Source organism: Colias philodice, chromosome 24 (assembly GCF_061535455.1).
Source record: "Colias philodice isolate Cphi_HAF_F1 chromosome 24, ilColPhil1 Martin Lab GWU primary, whole genome shotgun sequence".
In the NCBI taxonomy this organism is placed as follows: domain Eukaryota; kingdom Metazoa; phylum Arthropoda; class Insecta; order Lepidoptera; family Pieridae; genus Colias; species Colias philodice.
The window spans coordinates 5,608,118-5,628,592 of NC_143109.1; the positions used below are offsets into that span (position 1 = coordinate 5,608,118).

At 32.2% G+C, this 20,475-nt stretch overlaps 1 protein-coding gene and 2 non-coding genes across 4 annotated transcripts in view; 2 read left to right on the forward strand and 1 right to left on the reverse strand.

Moving 5' to 3' along the window:
- The window catches only part of LOC149477735 (uncharacterized), a 28,631-nt gene extending 9,136 nt beyond the window's left edge, over positions 1-19,495 (forward strand). The window contains exons 2-17 of one of the 2 annotated variants that reach the window (XM_089710357.1): positions 4,369-4,519; positions 6,266-6,429; positions 7,347-7,447; positions 9,084-9,155; positions 9,403-9,559; positions 11,737-11,831; positions 12,113-12,288; positions 12,558-12,615; positions 13,054-13,209; positions 13,694-13,800; positions 14,383-14,538; positions 15,176-15,332; positions 16,639-16,775; positions 17,528-17,667; positions 17,935-18,016; positions 18,304-19,495. In XM_089710357.1, the coding sequence (XP_089566483.1) occupies positions 4,379-4,519; positions 6,266-6,429; positions 7,347-7,447; positions 9,084-9,155; positions 9,403-9,559; positions 11,737-11,831; positions 12,113-12,288; positions 12,558-12,615; positions 13,054-13,209; positions 13,694-13,800; positions 14,383-14,538; positions 15,176-15,332; positions 16,639-16,775; positions 17,528-17,667; positions 17,935-18,016; positions 18,304-18,306 (1,902 nt within the window). In that variant the 5' untranslated portion in view covers positions 4,369-4,378 and the 3' untranslated portion in view covers positions 18,307-19,495. Of the gene's footprint in view, positions 1-4,368; positions 4,520-6,265; positions 6,430-7,346; positions 7,448-9,083; positions 9,156-9,402; positions 9,560-11,736; positions 11,832-12,112; positions 12,289-12,557; positions 12,616-13,053; positions 13,210-13,693; positions 13,801-14,382; positions 14,539-15,175; positions 15,333-16,635; positions 16,776-17,527; positions 17,668-17,934; positions 18,017-18,303 lie in introns of both variants that reach the window. The other variant, XM_089710356.1, reaches the window with a different exon arrangement.
- TRNAS-GCU (transfer RNA serine (anticodon GCU)) lies at positions 5,364-5,445 on the forward strand. The gene has a single exon. It is a non-coding gene; the product is annotated as a tRNA-Ser (tRNA).
- LOC149477737 (U2 spliceosomal RNA) lies at positions 8,630-8,822 on the reverse strand. The gene has a single exon (XR_016317586.1). It is a non-coding gene; the product is annotated as a U2 spliceosomal RNA (small nuclear RNA).
- Positions 19,496-20,475: the final 980 nt, after the last annotated feature.

Here is a 20,475-nt window from a genome sequence, read left to right on the forward strand (position 1 = left end):
GCGACCACTATGTTACGAAACATTTATCATATATGATTTTTTGTTTCTTAAAGAGAGACACATTAGATTTATAGACGCACAACGTGAAAAAATAGGTATTTCATACGTCTCAATAGGTACATATACATCGTGAACAGTACACATAATGTTTTCTTAACATTGGATGGATAACATCGGGTGAAAGCGAATTCAAGGGAAATTTCAAAATTCATCCGAATCTTCAATCGCTTCGCAAACGCCCACACAATCTAAATTTACAAATAAACAAGCGATCGTGAATTTATATTTTGTTTCACTCGGAATGTTACAGCTTTCAAACAGTCGTATTTATAAAATAATGGCAATTCACAGATAAACTTAGGTTACCTGTAATTCCTTAATTTATATAAACACTAGCTTACCACCCGCAGCTTTGCCGCTTTGTCTAAAACCTAATAAATTATATACTAAAACCTTCCTCTTGTATTTACCTATCTATTAAAAAAAACCTCATCCGTTGCGTAGTTTTAAAGATTTAAGCATACAAAGGAACATAGGGACAGAAAAGGCGACTTTGTTTTATACTATGTAGTAATATTCCATCAATTAATGAAAATCTCTTCAGTCTCTCACATAGGACTGAAATCATTATATCTCTATTGACAAAGCTTACTGACTGATAAAACAAAATTAAATAATGAAGGAATATAGATAAATATGTATGGAAACTTCCAGGATAACGTAAGAAAGAAACATCTAGAAACTCGCTAAAAACGTGAAATCTAGGAAGGCAATAGTTTTTAGAAGTCTTGATTAAAATGGCAGCTTTTAAACTGCAATGAGTTAATGTTTTGCATAATAATAAGATTATACGCAACGGTTTGGCGAGAATCCCCGTTATATTTGTAATGCTTACTTTATAGCTAAATAGGCTTAAAATAGCTTGCCAAAAATTTGAAATTACATTTTAATTAGGTAATTTTCTAGACCGATTATTTTTTATATCGGACGGTCTAAAAAGTTATCTATAACAGTATACTTAGATCCACATTTAAAAAAGTTACAAGTAAAGGCTTCGAAAAAGAAAGATCCCATCAAAAACATCCTGTAAAAAACCCAAGTCTCGCAGCTCAGTCTTTCTACCGTCAAAAGTTGTGAGATCCATGTAATACCAAGTCGGTTAATCTATTTAGTGTCTACTTGAAGGACCTTCTGTCTTAAGTTATTACATAAGTTATTATCATGCCAATATTAAAAATATTTAACGTTTTAAACAAATAGATCGACTTGGACATCGCTTGATTTGATTATTAGTATGTATCACACTACACAGCACGACGGGCCAGCGACCAACAGGAACGAAAGTTTCAATCGCGTGAGGCGCGAGAGACAAGAATCTAATATAATATTGTAATATTCATTTTGTTTTCATGCGATGTCCAAGTCGATCTATTTGTTTAAAACGTTAAATATTTTTAATATTGGCATGATAATAACTTATGTAATAACTTAAGACAGAAGGTCCTTCAAGTAGACACTAAATAGATTAACCGACTTGGTATTACATGGATCTCACAACTTTTGACGGTAGAAAGACTGAGCTGCGAGACTTGGGTTTTTTACAGGATGTTTTTGATGGGATCTCACTTCTTTTTGTAGAGCCTTTCTTTTTGATACCATCTACTCAGTCATAAAGTAAAATAGAGGCCAGTCTGTCTGTAAGGAGGCTAGTCGCGCCAACAATTTATATATAACAGATTTAAATTATAATATATTGTTTTATTAGATTTTCGTACTTCAAGACATGTCCAATCATGTGTTTTTCATTACGTCGACCATTTTACAAGTAATAATGTTGTTCAGTTTCATGGGCTAAACACACCCTTACCCACCCTATACCCCCTCCCTTGCCTCATATGGTAGGTACCTATCTACACCTATTAAATTTATAACCACCACCAACCACCAACTGCATAAATAACTTTGTAATCCCATATATTTATATGGGATTACAAAGTTATTGATGCAGTTGGTGTATTTGGAAAACTGGACCGAAATTACAAAATATTTAAGTTTTCCCATGATTAAGACACTAAACTCTATATGTATTCCAAATATGAAGCTTCTAACTCTGCTAGAAGTGCCTTGGACTTTTGATGATCGGTGAGTCAGTGAGTGACAAAATTTAGAAACTTTAACAAGTTGTCATTCTTAAACTACTGGTTCAAATTGACTGAAATTTTAAATATTCCGTGTTTATACAATGCCGGATTAGTTACTGAAGATTCAGGTTTCTTGCTTTATCCACAACCGAATTATAGGGGGTCGAAAAAGGCCCGAATTGCTTCGAGAAAAGGATGGTACGGCCGTGCCGCTTTTTTTTTGCTCGACTTGGCGGGGGCACTGCCGTGCCCCCAGATATTATATTCAAAAAGACTACAATTTCCGATAATTCATAGCATATTTGAAAAACAGATGTCCGAGCTTATAAACAATTGGCTTGATTGAAAGCGTGTCAATCACCAGGTTCCGAGGAAAATTGTGCCGAAACAGAGCTATAACTGTAGGCTGTAAAAATGCTATTTTGATGGAATTAAGCTATCTTGGTTATAGTTCGTGTGTGTAAGCACATGTATTGAGGTATAATTTTTAATGTTAAAGGTACATATGATACACATGCACATTAGCAGCGTTCTTGAGAGGATATAGATTTTTTTATTGCAACCCCGACTCAAGATATAAAGAATAGTGTTTTTTTTTTAGATTTTGGTATCACGATTTCAAAGTGCAGATGGAATTCTATGCCCGCATATATTCTAGCGTTTGTACCTGTAGCACAGATTTCTTAAAGTAGTTACTAGGTATTGTACTTAATAATGAATCCTGTTAACAAATTATGGCTCAATTTTTCGACGTTCAGATTAATTATTTAAAAACCTGGAACCGTTTCTATTGCTTTTTTATTTTAATTCAATTTTCTGATGTTTTTCTTTTATCGTCGTGTCAAAAAATATTTATCTGCTATCCAATTACAATTTTTCTCACTAACACTTAAATATGACAGTTCGCATTTTAAACATATCAAAAAACTCTAAAGAAACGTCAGAAATTTCTTAACATATTATTTTACAGTAGTGAAAACATATTTTCTCCAGTTTTAACCCGTTTAATGGGAAGAAAAATAAAGTGTCGTGTTACGCGTATCTTTAATTGGGACGCGTTATATTTAGAAAATTTCCTGTCTCAGAACGTTCACGCTTAGTCGGAACGATATTTTTTCATGTCCGATAAATTATGAGGTGCGATTTATTATCGTGGTGAATGTAAAGTCATCCATTATATTTTATAGCTTTCTTCTTAGAATTGTACATGTTAGTTTACCACACACGAATAAATAGTTTACGAAAAATTGTACCGTTGTTCATTTAGTTTTAAAAACAAAGAATATAGGTACACTAACTACTTACCTATACGTTTAAGACATAAATTTTATAATAGGAATGTCCAAAGCATTTTATTATTTACGAGCCGCGGCTTCGTCCTTACAACTTAAATAATTATTAATTATATACTTAAACCTTCCTCGAGATCGAGAACCATTAGTGAAAACAGAATGAAAATCGATGTAGTCTAGTAGTTTTTTTGTTTATCGCAAACAGATACGGTGAACCAAGGAGTGATTACAACAGTTATAAACTAATAAAAGTGTTTTGTTTAATATTAGGTACATATTTGTTACACATATAGGGACATCATTGTTTAATTTCTATTTATATTGTTACATGTTATTTACAAATTATGAAAAAATGCGTAATGTGCCATGCCAAAGCCAAATGCATTTGCTATATAATTCAAAAGTGATTTACACATAATAAACTTAATATAAGTAGGAAACAAGTTTAACGCTCTATTATACATAATTTTCCTAACGGATTAAGAAAATATTTATTATTTAGTATTTACTATCTTAAAAAAGTCGTTTACTGCGAAATATCGTTGGGTCTAAATGTCACTGACGTGGAATCGTTACAACAGAAATGCTCGCGTATAAATAAACTACCTATCTCTTTGAACTAGCTAGTATTACAGCTATTTAGGTCTGTTTTATTTGAGAATGGCATGGCTTTGATAGAAGCTTTAACCTACTAGCTCACGTGGAAATGGTCTTTTTTTTCTACGAACGAACACAATATGAATTATATTTGAAGATACTCGTAATATTTGCTCGTACATATGAAAATCTTCCCGCAATTCCGAATTACCATAAAGAACCTTACTTACGTTTTTAATTTTTATAATTATTATGATCAAAATTATTTTTTCTATCTTGCCAGTGTCAACTGTCAAGTAATAAGATTATTCCCGCCAATTTACACACATTTTTGACAGATAAAACAAGATGGCGACCACAATGGAGGCGTCGCAGAGCGTCATCCAGTCGGAGTCGAGGGTCACACACTACCAGGAGGTGACGGAGACGAGGCAGGTCAAGAAGAAGAAGTCCAGTAGACGGCACAAGGATGAAGGGTCCATATCTGTGGTAGGTACATAGATTATAGAGTTTTTTATCTATGGATCTTTGATAATGTTGCTATGTTAATTGTATATTATACTGATACTGATACACTGTTTCTGAAGAAATTTTTAACTTTACAGTTCACATAATATACCTTAAATCATAAAAAATACATATCAAATCAAAAAAATAGGATTAAATATATTAATTTATTCGCTTCATTTCCAAGCGATTACCAAAAATATTTCTATCATCATTATTTATATTTGTTTAGGTTGTGAATGATTGAGACAAACTATGTATATTTAATATTTACCTTCTCTTACAATAACAGATTTAAAGTCGCTGGTAATTAATTATGTTTTATCGAATTTAAATTTTATAGGCTATATTTAAACATGTGTTTAAACTTATTATGGCATATAGCTATATAAATAAAAAATGAATTGCAAAGTGTGTAGTGAAAACTCGAGAACGGCTTGACCACAGAACATATAAAAGGGCTTGACGAATTCGGCAATTTTTTTTAAACCTACTATTTAAGGCATGCAAAACACCAAAAAGTGGCAATAAGTAGAGCAGAATAACACCTGCCGGGGCAGTTTTTCTCTATGAATTATAGAGAAAAACTTAAATAGTAAATAGTACTTAAATAGTAAATAGTAACTTAAGTAGTTAATAGTACTTAAATAGTAGGTTGTATTCATTTTCTATTACTATTGAAGTTTACAATCTAACAGTAAAATGATTCTCATGTGCTTATTACAATCGAGAAATAGGAGATAGGTATACAATAAATACAATACATTTCATACGTATTATAAACACATTGCGTAACTCTTTCTATAATTTCACAACTGTCTGATATGACGAGGTGGCCGAGTGGTTAAGGCGTTGGACTGCTAATCCAATGTGCTCTGCACGCGTGGGTTCGAATCCCATCCTCGTCGATACTTTTTGGTTTTATTTTTATTTATACTTGTATGAGAATATGAAATGTAATGCATAAAGATTTAATAAATAGTAAGTGATTTTTATTTCAAAATACAAATATATTTTTTTTACACATTTTTTTCAAACGTTCACGCGGATTGCATAATTTATTAATTATTTTAATGTTTCGTGTGATTATATCGGTTCAGCCGTTCTCGACTTTGCTCTTAGCAACACATTTGGCATTCATCTTATAGATGCATACAATCAGTGCATTTTTTATTACAAGGAAAATATTTTTAAAAACTATTTCTAATTTAAATTCACTTCACTATCATGATTACTTTAAAACAAAAAGATACTAAAAGCAGCATAAAATAGACTTCCGGGTCGATAAATACATTGGTGTATTTGAATAATAATTTGATATCATGTTCTTGTTTTTTTAAGCTTAAGGGTATGGTCTAGTGGCAATTTTAATTCAGATTCGATCAGTCGCTTTTATCGAGTTGAGTTTATAATATTGTGTTATTATTAGTTTTGATTTTTCTTGATTTATATAGGTAACTATTAATAAATTATATCTACAAATGTAATTCTTGTGTCACAGTGTTTGTAAGCAATCTCCTCTGAAACGGCTTCACCATTTTTTTGGAAATATATTGTATGTGTGTACAGGTCTAAGACAAAATTGATATCAATTTTTAAAACACATAAAATTTCATTAATAAAGGTATCCCCGAAGAACATTTTGCTTTACATTGTCTACTTGTAATTTAAAAGTAACTTACATTAAAACTTTTAATGTTAAACTAACATAATACATTAAATTCACAGTCAAAAAGTTCGGAAAAGCTGTTCAAAAAGATGAAGGCTTCAGAGGAGAACCCAAACTGTGCGAAATGTTCCCGTCCCGTGTACGCCATGGAGAGAGTCAAGGCTGAACGTAGAATTTGGCATAAGGAGTGCTTCCGATGTGTGCAGTGTAATAAACAGCTCACGTAAGTAATTTAAATTTATTAGATTATTATTACTTTTTATCTTCTTCTAATATATAAAATTCCCCTGTCACAATGTTAGTTACCATACTCCTCCAAAACGACTGGACCGATTCTAATGAAATTTTCTGTGCATATCGGGTAGGTCTGAGAATCGGCCAACATCTATTTTTCATTCCCCTAAGTGATAAAAGTAAGGCAGAATAACGTTTGCCGGGACAGCTAGTCTACTATAAAATTTTCTTGTCGCGGTGTTTGTAGTTAAAATCCCCCGAAACGGCTAGACCGATTATCATTAAATTTTGTGTGCATATCGGATATGTCGGAGAATAGACCAACATCTGTTTTTCATACCCCTAAGTTATAAGAGAAAGGCAAATAAAACTCAAGGAATTAAGGACATATTTATTTAACACTGTTATATCCTCTGACTTTTAAGTTTTAATGTAACATAAGATATCATATAAATAGTTAGGTATAAAAGTTTGTATGTTTAAATTTATATAAAAGGACAGACTATTCAAATATGAAGAGACAGCAGATTTGAATTAATTGATGTAATAGTGAATATTTTTAGTTTATATGTGGAGCCTCTATCCATACTAATATTATAAATGCGAAAGTAACTCTGTCTGTCTGTCTGTTACTCAATCACGCCTGAACCACTGAACCAATTTGCATGAAATTTGGTATAAATATATTTTGATACCCGAGAAAGGACATAGGATAGGTATTATCCCGGAAATCCTACGGGAACGGGTTTTTCTCTGAAAACGCGGGCGAAGCCGCGGGCGGAAAGCTAGTGTATAATAATTAATAAAAGTTTCATGAGTCTAAATAATGAGATCCTTTTAAAACCAACAAAAAAGTCCTACAAAATACAACACTATTATAATACACTATAATATTATTTATTACAGTGTAGAAACATACCAGAGCGACCACACAACGCTGTACTGCAAGCCGCACTTCAAGCATTTGTTCGAGCCAAAACCTGTTGATGATGATGATGAAGTTGATGGTGAGGATTCATTATTAAGCTATTGCATACTTGCATAGCTTCTATCGCAGGCCTTAAGCGCGAGGACCGAATCCAGAAATTCCGTAACGAAAAAACCTCACGCTCCCCACGGGGACGGGCGCGGAGGTGTGGCTTGAAGACATAGCATGCAATAGCTTTACCGCGGCAGTCGCCGAGTGCCACACGTTTTTATGTTTAAGTACTCATTTTACAATTATTAAGTATTAACACTATTATTATAAAGAGAAAAGAATTGTTAAAGATAAATTTAATACAGCGCCATCTAGTTACAAAGTCAAAAGTTACTGTTATAGAAAATAGTTTTTTTTGCGCCAATTATTATATAATTTATATATTTACATAATATGTTCTGCAAAATTTCCTACATAATTTAATTTGTTATTATTATCATTTATTCATCTTTTATAACATTTAAAAAAGCATAGGTACATTAGCGGGGCGTAGCAATAGCAACTAAAATTATTATCAAGTCTAAAAGAACCAGTAATAAATTTAAATAAATCATCACAAAATTATACAATTCGCGACAACCTTATAATTCGCTTTAGATAAGCGAAGTTCCTTATAGAACTTGATTTTTTATCAATATAGAAATTAATGAGGTTGCATAATATTTAAAAAAAATAATCATTATAACTGCAACAATAAAAATATCTACGCATTTATAAAATATTAAAACATGCAAGCGAATGAAATAAAATAAATGTATTTTACTAGTATGAAAAGATAATAAATTAATTCATAATGAACGTTGATTATTCTAAAATCAATAATTTAAGGTTTACTATAGATAACATATTTTAAAGTTTGAGTTTTAATTTAGTTTATTAACATCAAGCATAATTAGTTATCATCAAACTATATTTAATCCCGTATAAGTAAGTGTAAAAGTATTTTATTTATTTGAGGCAATTATTAATACAAAATGTGCAGTATTAATTTGTTGAATATTAAATGAATATGAGACTCGCCTAATGAAAATTAAGTGTAAAGAAACAAACATATTACAGTTATCAGTCAGTAGTATTTATTTTCAGTTTTGTATTTGGCAATAAGTTATACAAAATTTTAATAAGAAATCAGTGATTTTGAATTTTTGAGCATGTAACTATTTATACCTAGTAATTATTACTTTTACTAGTTACTAGTGAGATATATTTATTTATGTGGGCCGATCCCGGCGGCACTGCAATGCCGGGCCGACCCGTGACGGGAGTGGAGCGAGCCCCGAACATCCCGTCGGTTTACAAAAATCAGTTTAATATACTGGTCCCGCTGTGCGGGAACTTTCAGATATTAAGCTGAAAAGAACAGATACTACACTTTGATCTTAGCCAAAAGGCCGAGAAGCGATGCCCATACAGAGGGAAAATTTTATTATCAATACGCGGGAAAAAACTTCGATAGCGCGATGTAAGAGAGGTTGTTTTTATAGTAGCGACATCTATGGGCGCGAAATATTTAAATCGCAAACTGCGTGTTAAATCGCAAACTTATTACTATTTACTTAATTTCAATTAAATGTTTAGTAGCTACTAGCTACGCTCTGGTATTTGTCTTTTTATAAGTTTTTATACTAATATTACAGTTTATTAATAGTAAGTGTTTGTTACAGCCACACCAAAGAAACATCAGATGATAATTTGTGAAAGTAATCCCGTGGAGCTGCCGCCAGATGTCGTTAGAGGTAAAAAATGTTATTCTTTCTTTCGTTACCTATGTATACTATTTTATTTCTGGTCCTTCGAGTGCAAGTGATTATTTTAACTTAAATTGAAAAGAAGAATAATATGCATTGTCAGTTTAAAAATTATTCTGCACAGACATTCCTCAAGGTATAAATTAGCATGAAGAAACATTTTTCAAAAAATACCACTTATATTTTACTTTTATTTCAAATTGTTTCATTTCCGTTCAAATGTCTCCTCTTGCAGCATCAGACAAACCAGACCTAGGGCTGGAAGAGCTGGCGTCCCTGGACGTGAAGTCCCGTTTCCAGGTGTTCGAGAAGAAGGCCCAGGTGGAAGAACCCCCAGTACTGGAACGGCATCATCATGAGAAAAGTGCTACTTTGCTGTCCAAACTTGCCAAGTAAGTATTATGTCTTAGGGCCGATTTTTCAATGCTTGGATAAAACTTATCCGTCCAATAAAGTATTACACGATAATATTAAAATGTCACGTAAACTGTCAAATACGGGCAATTCGAATACGTTTTTAAAATGGCAGTTTTATACATTATTCGACGAATAAGTTTTATCCAAGCATTGAAAAATCGGCCCTTACTCAAACTAAATTTAAATTAAATTTATTTATTTTCTCATCACAAATGTACAATCAACACATACATTGTTAATCTATATATCTTAACACTAACATTTGTGAGAGACTGGTGCCCGCGATAAGTATAAAATACTTATGTTAACTCAAAAGGGTTTGGGTAAAGTTGGCGTCGCGTCGAACGATGATGAACGATGAACATTCGCGGCCAGTGGATGAAACTTGGATATTTTAAAAGAACAATATATTGTGAGCAAAAGTTATTATGGACATAAATCTGGAAACGGATTAGGAACAGAGATATTTGGTTTTGTATTATTCATTTACCTAGAATCTAGATGATTTATTATACAATTTTTAGTTTTTTAGGTTTCTCCTTTATTTATTTAAAAATTCTTATCAAAACTATGTATGTATATGAACGCTTATATACGCAATATATTGCTCGTTACTAGCCCATACAAACCCTTTACCCCAAACCCCTTTATTTATTCTTGTAAATTTGTATGAAAAGTTAGCACTTTGCTGTCTAAACTTGCTAAGTATGCTTTTATTATGTCGTTCTCAAACTTAAACCCAAAATTGGATTTATTCCTGTGAAATTTTTTGTGCTTATAAATAGTTTTTTTTTATCTACTTCTAGTAATTTAAATACTTTTAAATAATAATTACCACCGATTTTATTTGTTTGTTATGTATGTATAAATAAATGACTTTTAATTTTAATTTCAATGTAACGAAAATTATTTTTGGGCATAACATTTTATGTAGGTAATATTATGTTGTTTCATTTTATGGAATTAGAAACTTACTTAGCTGATGTTCAAATTCTTTTAATTACATTTTAATAATGAAAGGGATAGGATTTAATAATATAGGGATAGCAATATAGTCATAGAAAAAATATAAATTTCCAAAAAATGTAATAAATATAATAAAATGAAAGTACGTGAGTCACAGTCTCACAGATAACACTTATAAATATTATAATATTATTACGTAGGAAGTTCCCTACTCATTGACGTCATAAATACAACGTCTGTTCACTATTTTTGATTCCAGACCACTCAATCTATTTTTAACTTGTATCAAAACATATTACATTGCTGCATTTGTTTCAACGTGTTTTAAAATAAGCTTTATAACCGCGAAATGTAACGGTAGGAACGAAATTATTACATCTAAAGTGTTCCAGGATTTTGCTAAGTGTTCGAATATGAACTTTATTCCTATATATTAATAGGTTCATTTTTAGCTTATTCGAAACTGTATTAATTCGGAAATAATTTTACATTTAAGAGTAAACCTATTCGAAACGTGATAAGGTTGTTTTTTATGTTACTCGGTTTTTTTATAAAGAAAGCATATCAAATAATGTATCGAAGCCGTTTCCTTTTTAGTTTCGTTCGTTCATTTTTTAGTTATTAGAGTTCGAGTGTTATGAATTATGTGAGAGGGTTTTGTTGGAGTTAATTTTTGTGTTTTAAAATGTTAAGGTTGGTTTTGAAGTTAATGTTTTTGAGAAAATGTTTAAATTGGAAGTGCATGATGAAAATTACTTGTAAAAGTGTTTACATATTTGTTTTGAATTTGAGTAATTATGGTTATCAGTGATTGTGGAATGTGAACCCTTATTATAAAGGATATTAATTAAAGGATACAGACTTTTAAGATATTTTTATATTTTTTTTTTATTAATTTGAGTTCGGGGTTTGTATAGTTCTATTTGCAAATTGAAATAGCTTTTGCAAAACAATTGTGATAAGTTTTAATATTATGTGCAAGTTAATTAATGAGTCTAATCATTTTGAGTTTGAGTTTGAGATTGATAACATTTTTATCATTAAAAGTTGTTAATTGCCATGACTCTTAGTTTAATATTTTTTTGTATGTGTGCTCGGCAAACACGCTCTTTTATATTATTAGGAGAATTCGCATTAAACTTTTTTACAATTTTTTTCTAACACATTTTTGTTGCTTTTTTACCAGATTTAAAGCGAAGGGAATGGATATCGGTGTTTCTGACGAGTGCCTGAACGGCGTTGCCGTCGAACCTAGCTCCAGTGAACATGAGGATGGAGATGGTAATTAACTATAAAAAATATTTTATTTAATGAAAAGAATATGAAAATATATTTAAATTTTATTTAAAAAAGATCATAAAAATAATTTTCTGTTAGTAGTTAGTAGATAAACAATTTTTTTTTTGTGAAAATGAGATATACGTATAAACACAGACTAATAATAATATACTACGTGTATAAACGGTCTGCTGATTTACAGGGTGATGTTTTGAAAAATGTGAAATTAGCTGAAATTATCACACGAACAATTTTTTAATAATTTTTTTTTTCTCCCTCCACAGACGATGATGAAGTCCTCAAAAACTCGTACAAGCACACTGGCAACCGTGAACAACCCGTTTCCTTCTGCAACATGAGCGAAATAGTCGGCCGCTTCGAGAGCGGGCAACACACGAACGAGGAGCGACACCGGGAGCGGAAACAGGAGATACAGAACATCAGGAGCCGCTTGTTTCTGGTAACACTACAGTACACTACTCTGCGACACATTACAGTACACAAGACTGCAACACACTAGAGTACACTAGACTGCAACACACTACAGTACACTAGACTGCAACACACTACAGTACATTACACTAGACTAGTATAATTGATAGTAGACTAGTATAATTGATAATAATTGTTTCAACCTTTTAAAATTAATAAATTTATTAAAAAAATGCGCAAATCGTAGACACTTTCTATCACATTTATCATTTAGTGAGATAATAATGTTTGTTTCAGGGAAAACAAGCTAAAATCAAAGAGATGTATGAACAATCCGTTATGCAGAGTGAACAAGGTATGGAAATATACTACTTATTTCATTATTTTGTCTTAAATTTAAACATGATTTGCTTTTACGTTGTCATTTTTAAACATTATTATGCATTATTACAAAATTATAATTAACTAGCTGTGCCCTGCGGTTTTACCCGCTTTGCTCCGCTCCTGTTGGTCTTAACGTGATGATATATTGATATCTTAGAGCCTTCCTCGATAAATGGGCTATCTAACACCGAAAGAATTTATTAAGAACTAGCGGTCCGCCCCGGCTTCGCCCGTGGTACATATTTACGTTTTCTCTACATAAAAACCATCCTCATACTTCAAGGAATATAATAAAAAAAGAATTATCGAAATCGGTTCAGCCGTTCTCGAGTTATGCGCTTACCAACACATTTTGCGATTCATTTTTATATATAAGAAGATAATAGTCGTTATTTTTTTTTTCTAATAGGAGTAACTTCAGCAGAGAAAATCGCAAAGGAATTAGACTTGGACGCAGAAAAAGCAAAAGCCATCAAGGAGAGGTTTGAAAACGGCGAAGTCTTTAATGATGAAAACCAACCTCCTAAGAATAGAGAGTTTGAAGATCGCGCTGTGTTTAATGAGGGTAGGTATATATTTTATATAAATAAAATAGTAGTAGTTGTTGTATTTGCAAAGAAATAGTTTTTAATGTAGTTATAACAGATTTTTTTTGTTATTCAATTTACCAGTATATTAATGTGAATACTATACAGTATTAGATTTTACAGTACCTATACACCTATAATAAATAAAAAAAATTCTCTGTCTGTCATTTATTCAAGTTCACATCAGAAACGGATGCACTTATTGTAATGTGTATAACTGATAATTAAGCTATACTTTACATCCATTATCCATTATATCATATTTATGTTATAACTAGCGGTCCGCCCCGGCTTCGCCCGTGGTATATGTTTAAACTCTCCTATCTCTCAAGTTGGATCGAACTGTACATGGTGTGCGAATTTTATTATAATCGGTTAAGTGGTTTAGGAGTCCATTGAGGACAAACATCAACACGAGATTTATATATATTAAGATAATAAAAATTATTTATAAATTTCCAGGTATAGCGAAGAAGTCAAGGTCCATCTTTCTGGAGTTAGACGCGAATGCCAAAACAATGCCTCCAGTCTCCCCCCCACCACAGGAAGCGCCTAAACGGAAGGAATTGGTTAGTTTTTGACGTGACAACGTCTTATAATTCGATATAGCCGGCTGCACGCACGAAAAAACATGACTCATGCGGCGTTACCTCGCTCTGAGGCGTTCCATGTAAGGCTTGAAGTGCAAGCGAGAGCGCGGAACGAGCGACAAAGAAGCACAATCGGACGTTGTCACGTTCAACTATCGTCAGTAAACCGACTTTACAGACAACCAATTTTTTTTTATTAATAATTTCTTTTTCTCCTATCTTGTCTTCTCTACTCTTTTCTTTAGTGATTAGATAAGTTTTTGTCAATATTTTCGGAGTCTGCACGGTAACGATTATCTTATTGTGATTCTACTTAAGTATGTGAATTACAAAAAAAAATCATTTTCAAGCATTTACCTACATCCATTTAATTAATAAACCCGATTTTATTTTATAGTTTTTTTCGTTAACAATATTGTTTAGACATAATATTTAATATCCCTAAAAAGTTCAGGGTACTTTTCTGAACCCATTGTTGTTTAAGTAAACATGCTCATATAATATTGTTACATAAAAGTTAAAACTATCATACCATTAAAGACAATATTTCCCAATTTCCAGCCATTCGTGCCAAAGGACGTAGTTCGTGCTGCAGATAAAGTAGAAGACGTCAAAATAGAAACGGCAGATATTTCCGATCGTTTCAAATTCTTTGAAACTTACCAACCTGAGACTAAACGGAAGGAGTTTAGGATGACTCCGCCCAGGCAAACCCAGGTAAATAATATTAGTATTATAAATGCGAAAGTAAATCTATCTGTTTGTTAAACTCAGGTAAATAATGTTAATAAATTACTGAACTAATTTGAATTAATTTTAGTAAACTTATAGAGCGAACCTTGGGAATAGACATAGCTTTTACCACAAAATATAGATTTAAAGGATCTTTACATATTACACTACATAGATAGATATATAGATGTGTTATCAATCATAAAAATATAAGTATTTTTATTCACATTGGAAAAAGATTCGCAATTTAGGTAGAAAACTTAACATACCATCCAAATCACTAGTTTTTGCTAAGAATAATAAAAATGTGTGCGTGTACTAGTGTACACATGTAAGAAGTGAAACTTCTTAATGACCTCATTTTTCAAAAAATAATTTACCATATGCAACTTTACAGAAATACGTCGAATCATGCGTGGTAGGGATAAGAAAAAGATGGCGCGTAACGGAAAAATGTCACGCGTAACGAAAGAATGTTTTTTTCACAAATTTCTTTCCAACCCACAAATTTTTTCACAAATTTTTTTTCCAACCCCGATAAAGAAGTTTCACTTCAAAAATTGGTATCATCTTTTTTAACGAAATATCTATAACAATTAATTTCATTTATTTTTGTTTCCAGCGGCCAAAATCCCCATCCCCAGAAATATACCACGAGCCCAGTGTAGTCCGAAGCGACGAAACCCCGGCCGACACAGGCTTGGCCGCCAGCAGACACACAGCATCCAGGATGATTAACGTCTTCCGGGAGATGGAGACCAGGAGACCGGAGCCTGCTGGTATACTTGAAATTAATATTTTTCCTGAACTGTACCTCTACCATGAGTTGACATAGTTAAATCGTCTGACGTAACTACAATAGTAAATGTGAATAGTTCATATCTTTCACGAGATTATTTACCGTGAATGACGTATCTATCGTCGAATAGTTATAAACTACTAGGGGTCAGCCCCGGCTTCGCCCGTGGTACATATTTCGGAATAAAAGGTAGCCTATGTCCTTTCTCGGGTATCAAAATACCTCCGTACCAAATTTCATGCAAATTGGTTCAGTAGTTTAGGCGTGATTGAGTAACAGACAGACAGACAGAGTTACTTTCGCATTTATAATATTAGTATGGATAACATATGTCAAAATTGGAACTCATGGTGCAAAAATTGTATGGTTACTACAGCAAGTGTAGTATAGTTTACTATACGTTATCTACTGTAGTATACTATAATGCACCTCATGGTAGGCTTTTAGTTCCGCTACGGCACACTAGGGGCGCTGCACGTTTTATACAAACCGCTTACTACAATCGCTAGCGAGTATCATGTGCGTAAACTCATGGTAGAGCTACTGGTATACCTGGATAGGTCGTTTTATCATGATATATGAGCAAAACACATAGAAATCTGGATCAGAATAATCTGACACATTTTTAGGTTACTATGCATTTTGCTATTTTAATTTTTCTGTAAATTTTGATTTAATTGGTTGACCCACATTTTTTAAGACTAATATTTGTTTTTAACCGACTTCAAAAAAAGATGGAGGTTATCAATTCGGCCGGTATATTTTTTGTTTTATGTATGTACACCGGTTACTCTGAGGTTTCTGAACCGATTTACGTGATTATAATTTTTTTAATGTAATAAATTGTAATTACTCTAGATGTTTGAGTGAACAAAAACAAAACAAACACGAACCACAAAACTACTTTTAAATAGGCATGGGCAAACAAGCATGCGGATCACTTGCTGCTAAATCGTCTTAAAATCTCCTAGGCATCTACAGTGATCTCTGAATAGATGTTGACTTTAAAATTGTTTATTAAAATATTCATATTCACAATTATATTAGATCCGGTAAATTCACCGGATTGCCCTTAATATTTAAAAAAGACGGGTTGCACCTCGGGGGTGCCGGCAGAAGTGAAAACTTGATTATTAAAACGTTGAGCATGTTTGATATCCATCCGTCTTACGCTTTTTCGATCAGGCCACGTGTCCTGACGCGAGTTTAAGATTGTATACCCAACGCCATGCAAAATTGCACTTTATTTTTGTAAACTTATATCCCCTTTCCCCCCCCCCCAGCAGGTCCAAAGCCGCTGAAACGCTTCACCCCCCCTCCCCCCGGGGAGCACACACACACGGGCGACACCAGCGAGGAGTACAGTGAGGATAGTGAGGAGGAGTACATGGAGACCAGGGAAAGGGATGAGGCATTGGTGCAGGTATGTGAGTTGTGACCACAGATCACAGAAACTAAAGGGAGATATGGTTAGGGGGCGGGGCCGGTGTCGCAGCAATATGCCCAAAAAAAGAACAAGCTGTAGCGGTGCTGTATACGTACGTCACTTACAATCTAGTGTGCGAACGAATAGTCGCTCTCATATTTTTGTGTGATGACACGCACACAACGCGAAGTATTGTTTTGATTTTGTTTACTGCAGTTGTGTGCGTAAATTTGTAATGCGACACGGTTTCGTACTCAGCGCAAGCGATTGGCATCTCTCTAGATCTCTATGGTTGTGACCCATGTGGTATACATCCTGGTGTGGTGCTTTGACCCATTCTGGGACACCTATATGGCTATAAAGGCAAATTTATCAATAGTCATGTCAAGACTCAAAAAAATACATTAAAACAAACAAAATATACTAACAAAGAATTAAAGAAAAATGCGTATGGAAGCGATATTTGTCTTCTATGTGGAAAGATTAATGATAAATTTGAGTCCGGCCCAAAGGACCATTGAAAATTTTAATATGATTGCATAAACTCGAAAAAAACTGTTAAATTTAAAATACATGTAGCTAAGAATAAATGTATAGCCCGCATAATTCAGTATTGTACCTAGTTAGATGATGTTTTCACAATCTTATACATAAGTGGTTAGGTTTTAGACAAAGAGGGCGAAGCTAGTGATAATGATAATTAAAATCTTATTTTGCCACTATCGATTAATTTTTTTATCAACCATCAGGCTCAACAACTAGCCCGTACAAAGAGTTTCCGCGATCGCTTCGAGAACTGGTCAGAGAGTGAGCGAACACCAACTCGTCCCATCTCTGTCCCGCGCGACGAAACAGAAGAGGATGGAGATTCGCTGGCCACTGCTAAGAGGTAATTATAGTCAACATTAGTTAGGAAAACTTAACTGTAAACTAATTCTGCTATTTAAAATAATAAAAAGTGTATATCCGGCTCGAAGGACCATTTGCCTAATAGTATATGTATGAGTATGGCGTCTCGCTTGCGTAGACTTAACTGTTATAAAAATGTCTATCCGACTCAAAAAAGCATTTATTATCATTACAATTTTATATCTGTTGTAATATATAAAATTCTACTGATTAATGCTATAAATAATGAATTATAATTGTTTGACAGCTTACGCGAAAAGTTCGAGAACATGAAAGTGCAAACGACTACAGTCACCAAAACTTTCGCGCCGAAAGTTAACAGATTTGTGGTAAGACACATACATTGACATTGTAAATTCAATAAAACAACTATCGTTTACATTCTTTTTTATTCAATATGAATATTCAAAAGAATGTCATAAATAAATAAACAAAAAACTTGAGTCTTTCGGGAAAAAATATATACAACACTGAAGGAATTTTTCAAATCGGACCAGTAGTTCCTGAGATTAGCGCGTTCAAACAAACAAACAAACTTTTCAGCTTTATAATATTAGTGTAGCTTGACATAGAACTTTAGTATATAATTTAATTAATTTTCCTTTGTTCTTTCCAGTGATTGCTACCAGCACATCTCCTCGTTACCAAAGCAGTAATTTAAACGCCTTAATCTTACTTGCCGTGTGAAATTAAACATATTTAATTATATTATTTTAGTCAAAAACATAAGTATGACTTGGTATATAAGTTAAAAAGTCATGACAATAAGTATAAGAAACATACCTATTATTATATAAATTTGTTCTTGATTTTATTTACGTTAGATTAAAAAAATTATTTATTATTATTTAAAACCTATTGCAATTTTATTTGACAAAAAAAGTCGTAGGTTTGTAAATATTTTGATATGAAAACTGTAAAACCAACTTGATCTGATTTTTTATTAATCTCATTCGAATTTTAGCATAGTGACTAAGAAAACTTTGTATCCATTAAAATATTATTGTATTTCTCTTTCCTATAATAATTTTTACTAATAAACATAATGTCCTTGCATTTTAATGGTGCTTTTTAATATGAATATTAATTCATAATGTTAACTATATATGTAATATTATATTTTAAAAACTTATCTCTGCTTATATTAAACATTAGTAGTATTAGAATTGTTTAGAATAACCCAATTTTTATCACCATTTCCATCAAGTTAATTAATATTTATTACATTAAAATTTTCGTTTATTTTTCATTCGTTTTTCATTTGTATTTCTCTGTCATATACATTTTAACCACTTAAATACGCACTGTTGTTGTGAACTTTAAAACAAAGTTTTGACTTTTAATTAAGTTCAGCAGTGGTTCATAAAATGGACTCATTATTTTTAGAAATTATTATAATTTTTTTTAAACAAAAAATACATATTGTCAAGTGCACTGAGACATGAATATCTGTGTTTGTACTTACTATATTTTGTAACCCACTAATACAATATATTGTATTCAGATACTATTTAATAATTTTTGAATAATATGTAAAATAATTATTCATGTTATTTCGAATATCTTTGTGCCATTTATATCTATTACTTACATGTATTAGTTATAAGATTAAAAATATGTTATAAAAATTGGATCTATAGTTAGAAGAAATATTATTCGTACAATAATTATAATATACCTAATTTATGAAAGTTCATTATTTATGCATGTTTGTTGTAATCCAAGTGTATTCATTATTTAAGCTTAATTCTTTGACTGATATAAACTTCATATTTGTTTGTACTTAATTACACAGTTCGTAAAAATGTTTTCATTACGATTTTGTAAGAAATTTTTAATAAAAATCCATAAACAGAAAGACATTGTTTTTATTCTCACCACCTCCTACATTTGTTTCCATATTTTTGATTATGATACCGTCTATGGACGATACTTAGTAAAACGACACTAGCGAATCTATTGCAAGCATTATTACAAGATAAGCCGTAGTCAAATTTAGTTAGCTTGAAAAGTTAGCTTTTATTCATATAGCATTTCATAAAAAGTGATTTATCTGGATAATAACCAGAATTTTAAAACGCCTTTCACTTCTGTAGCGAATGGTCGCCACCGGCTAAACGTGTGCGGTACGCCTGAACAAATTACATATATATGAAAAAATGTGTCAAGTGGCTGTGATTGGCCGTGGTCGGTGGCCCGTTTGCACCTACTTTAAATGATTTAATTTGCTAGCCATGGCTTTGCGATCAATCTTTTACGGCCAAAAATTTTGAATTTAATATTTATTGCTGCAAATAACACTTTCATGCTCTCAAAAACTAAGCGAACCGTGTAATAATATATTGTGAAGCGTAAAATAGCACCCTCATATTAAAACTATAAGTACCTGTTACCCGTGGATTAACAGGTTGATCATCATCGATGTCAAATTTTTAATAAAGCGCCATCTATCGGGTGTTTTTACTAATTCAAACCTTCGCTGATGAAGGTTATGTATTTTGGGGGGTTTTAAATTTTGATATTATACTTTTATTTATAAAGGCTGAGTTGCACCATGTTACTTGTATACGTAGTATATTATTATTAGTCTGTGATGTTACTTATGCAATAACAAACGAGTTAAACCTTAGCCTTAAATACTCGTATTTCACCGGTTAAGGCTATTGTTAACGTTATATGTCAAACGCACAGGCTAAGAAGTGTAAAATACAAAAGATTTCATTTGCCTTGAACTTTAGCTATGCTAAAAAATTCACTGTAAAAGTCACAATTACCGTTATTAATAAAC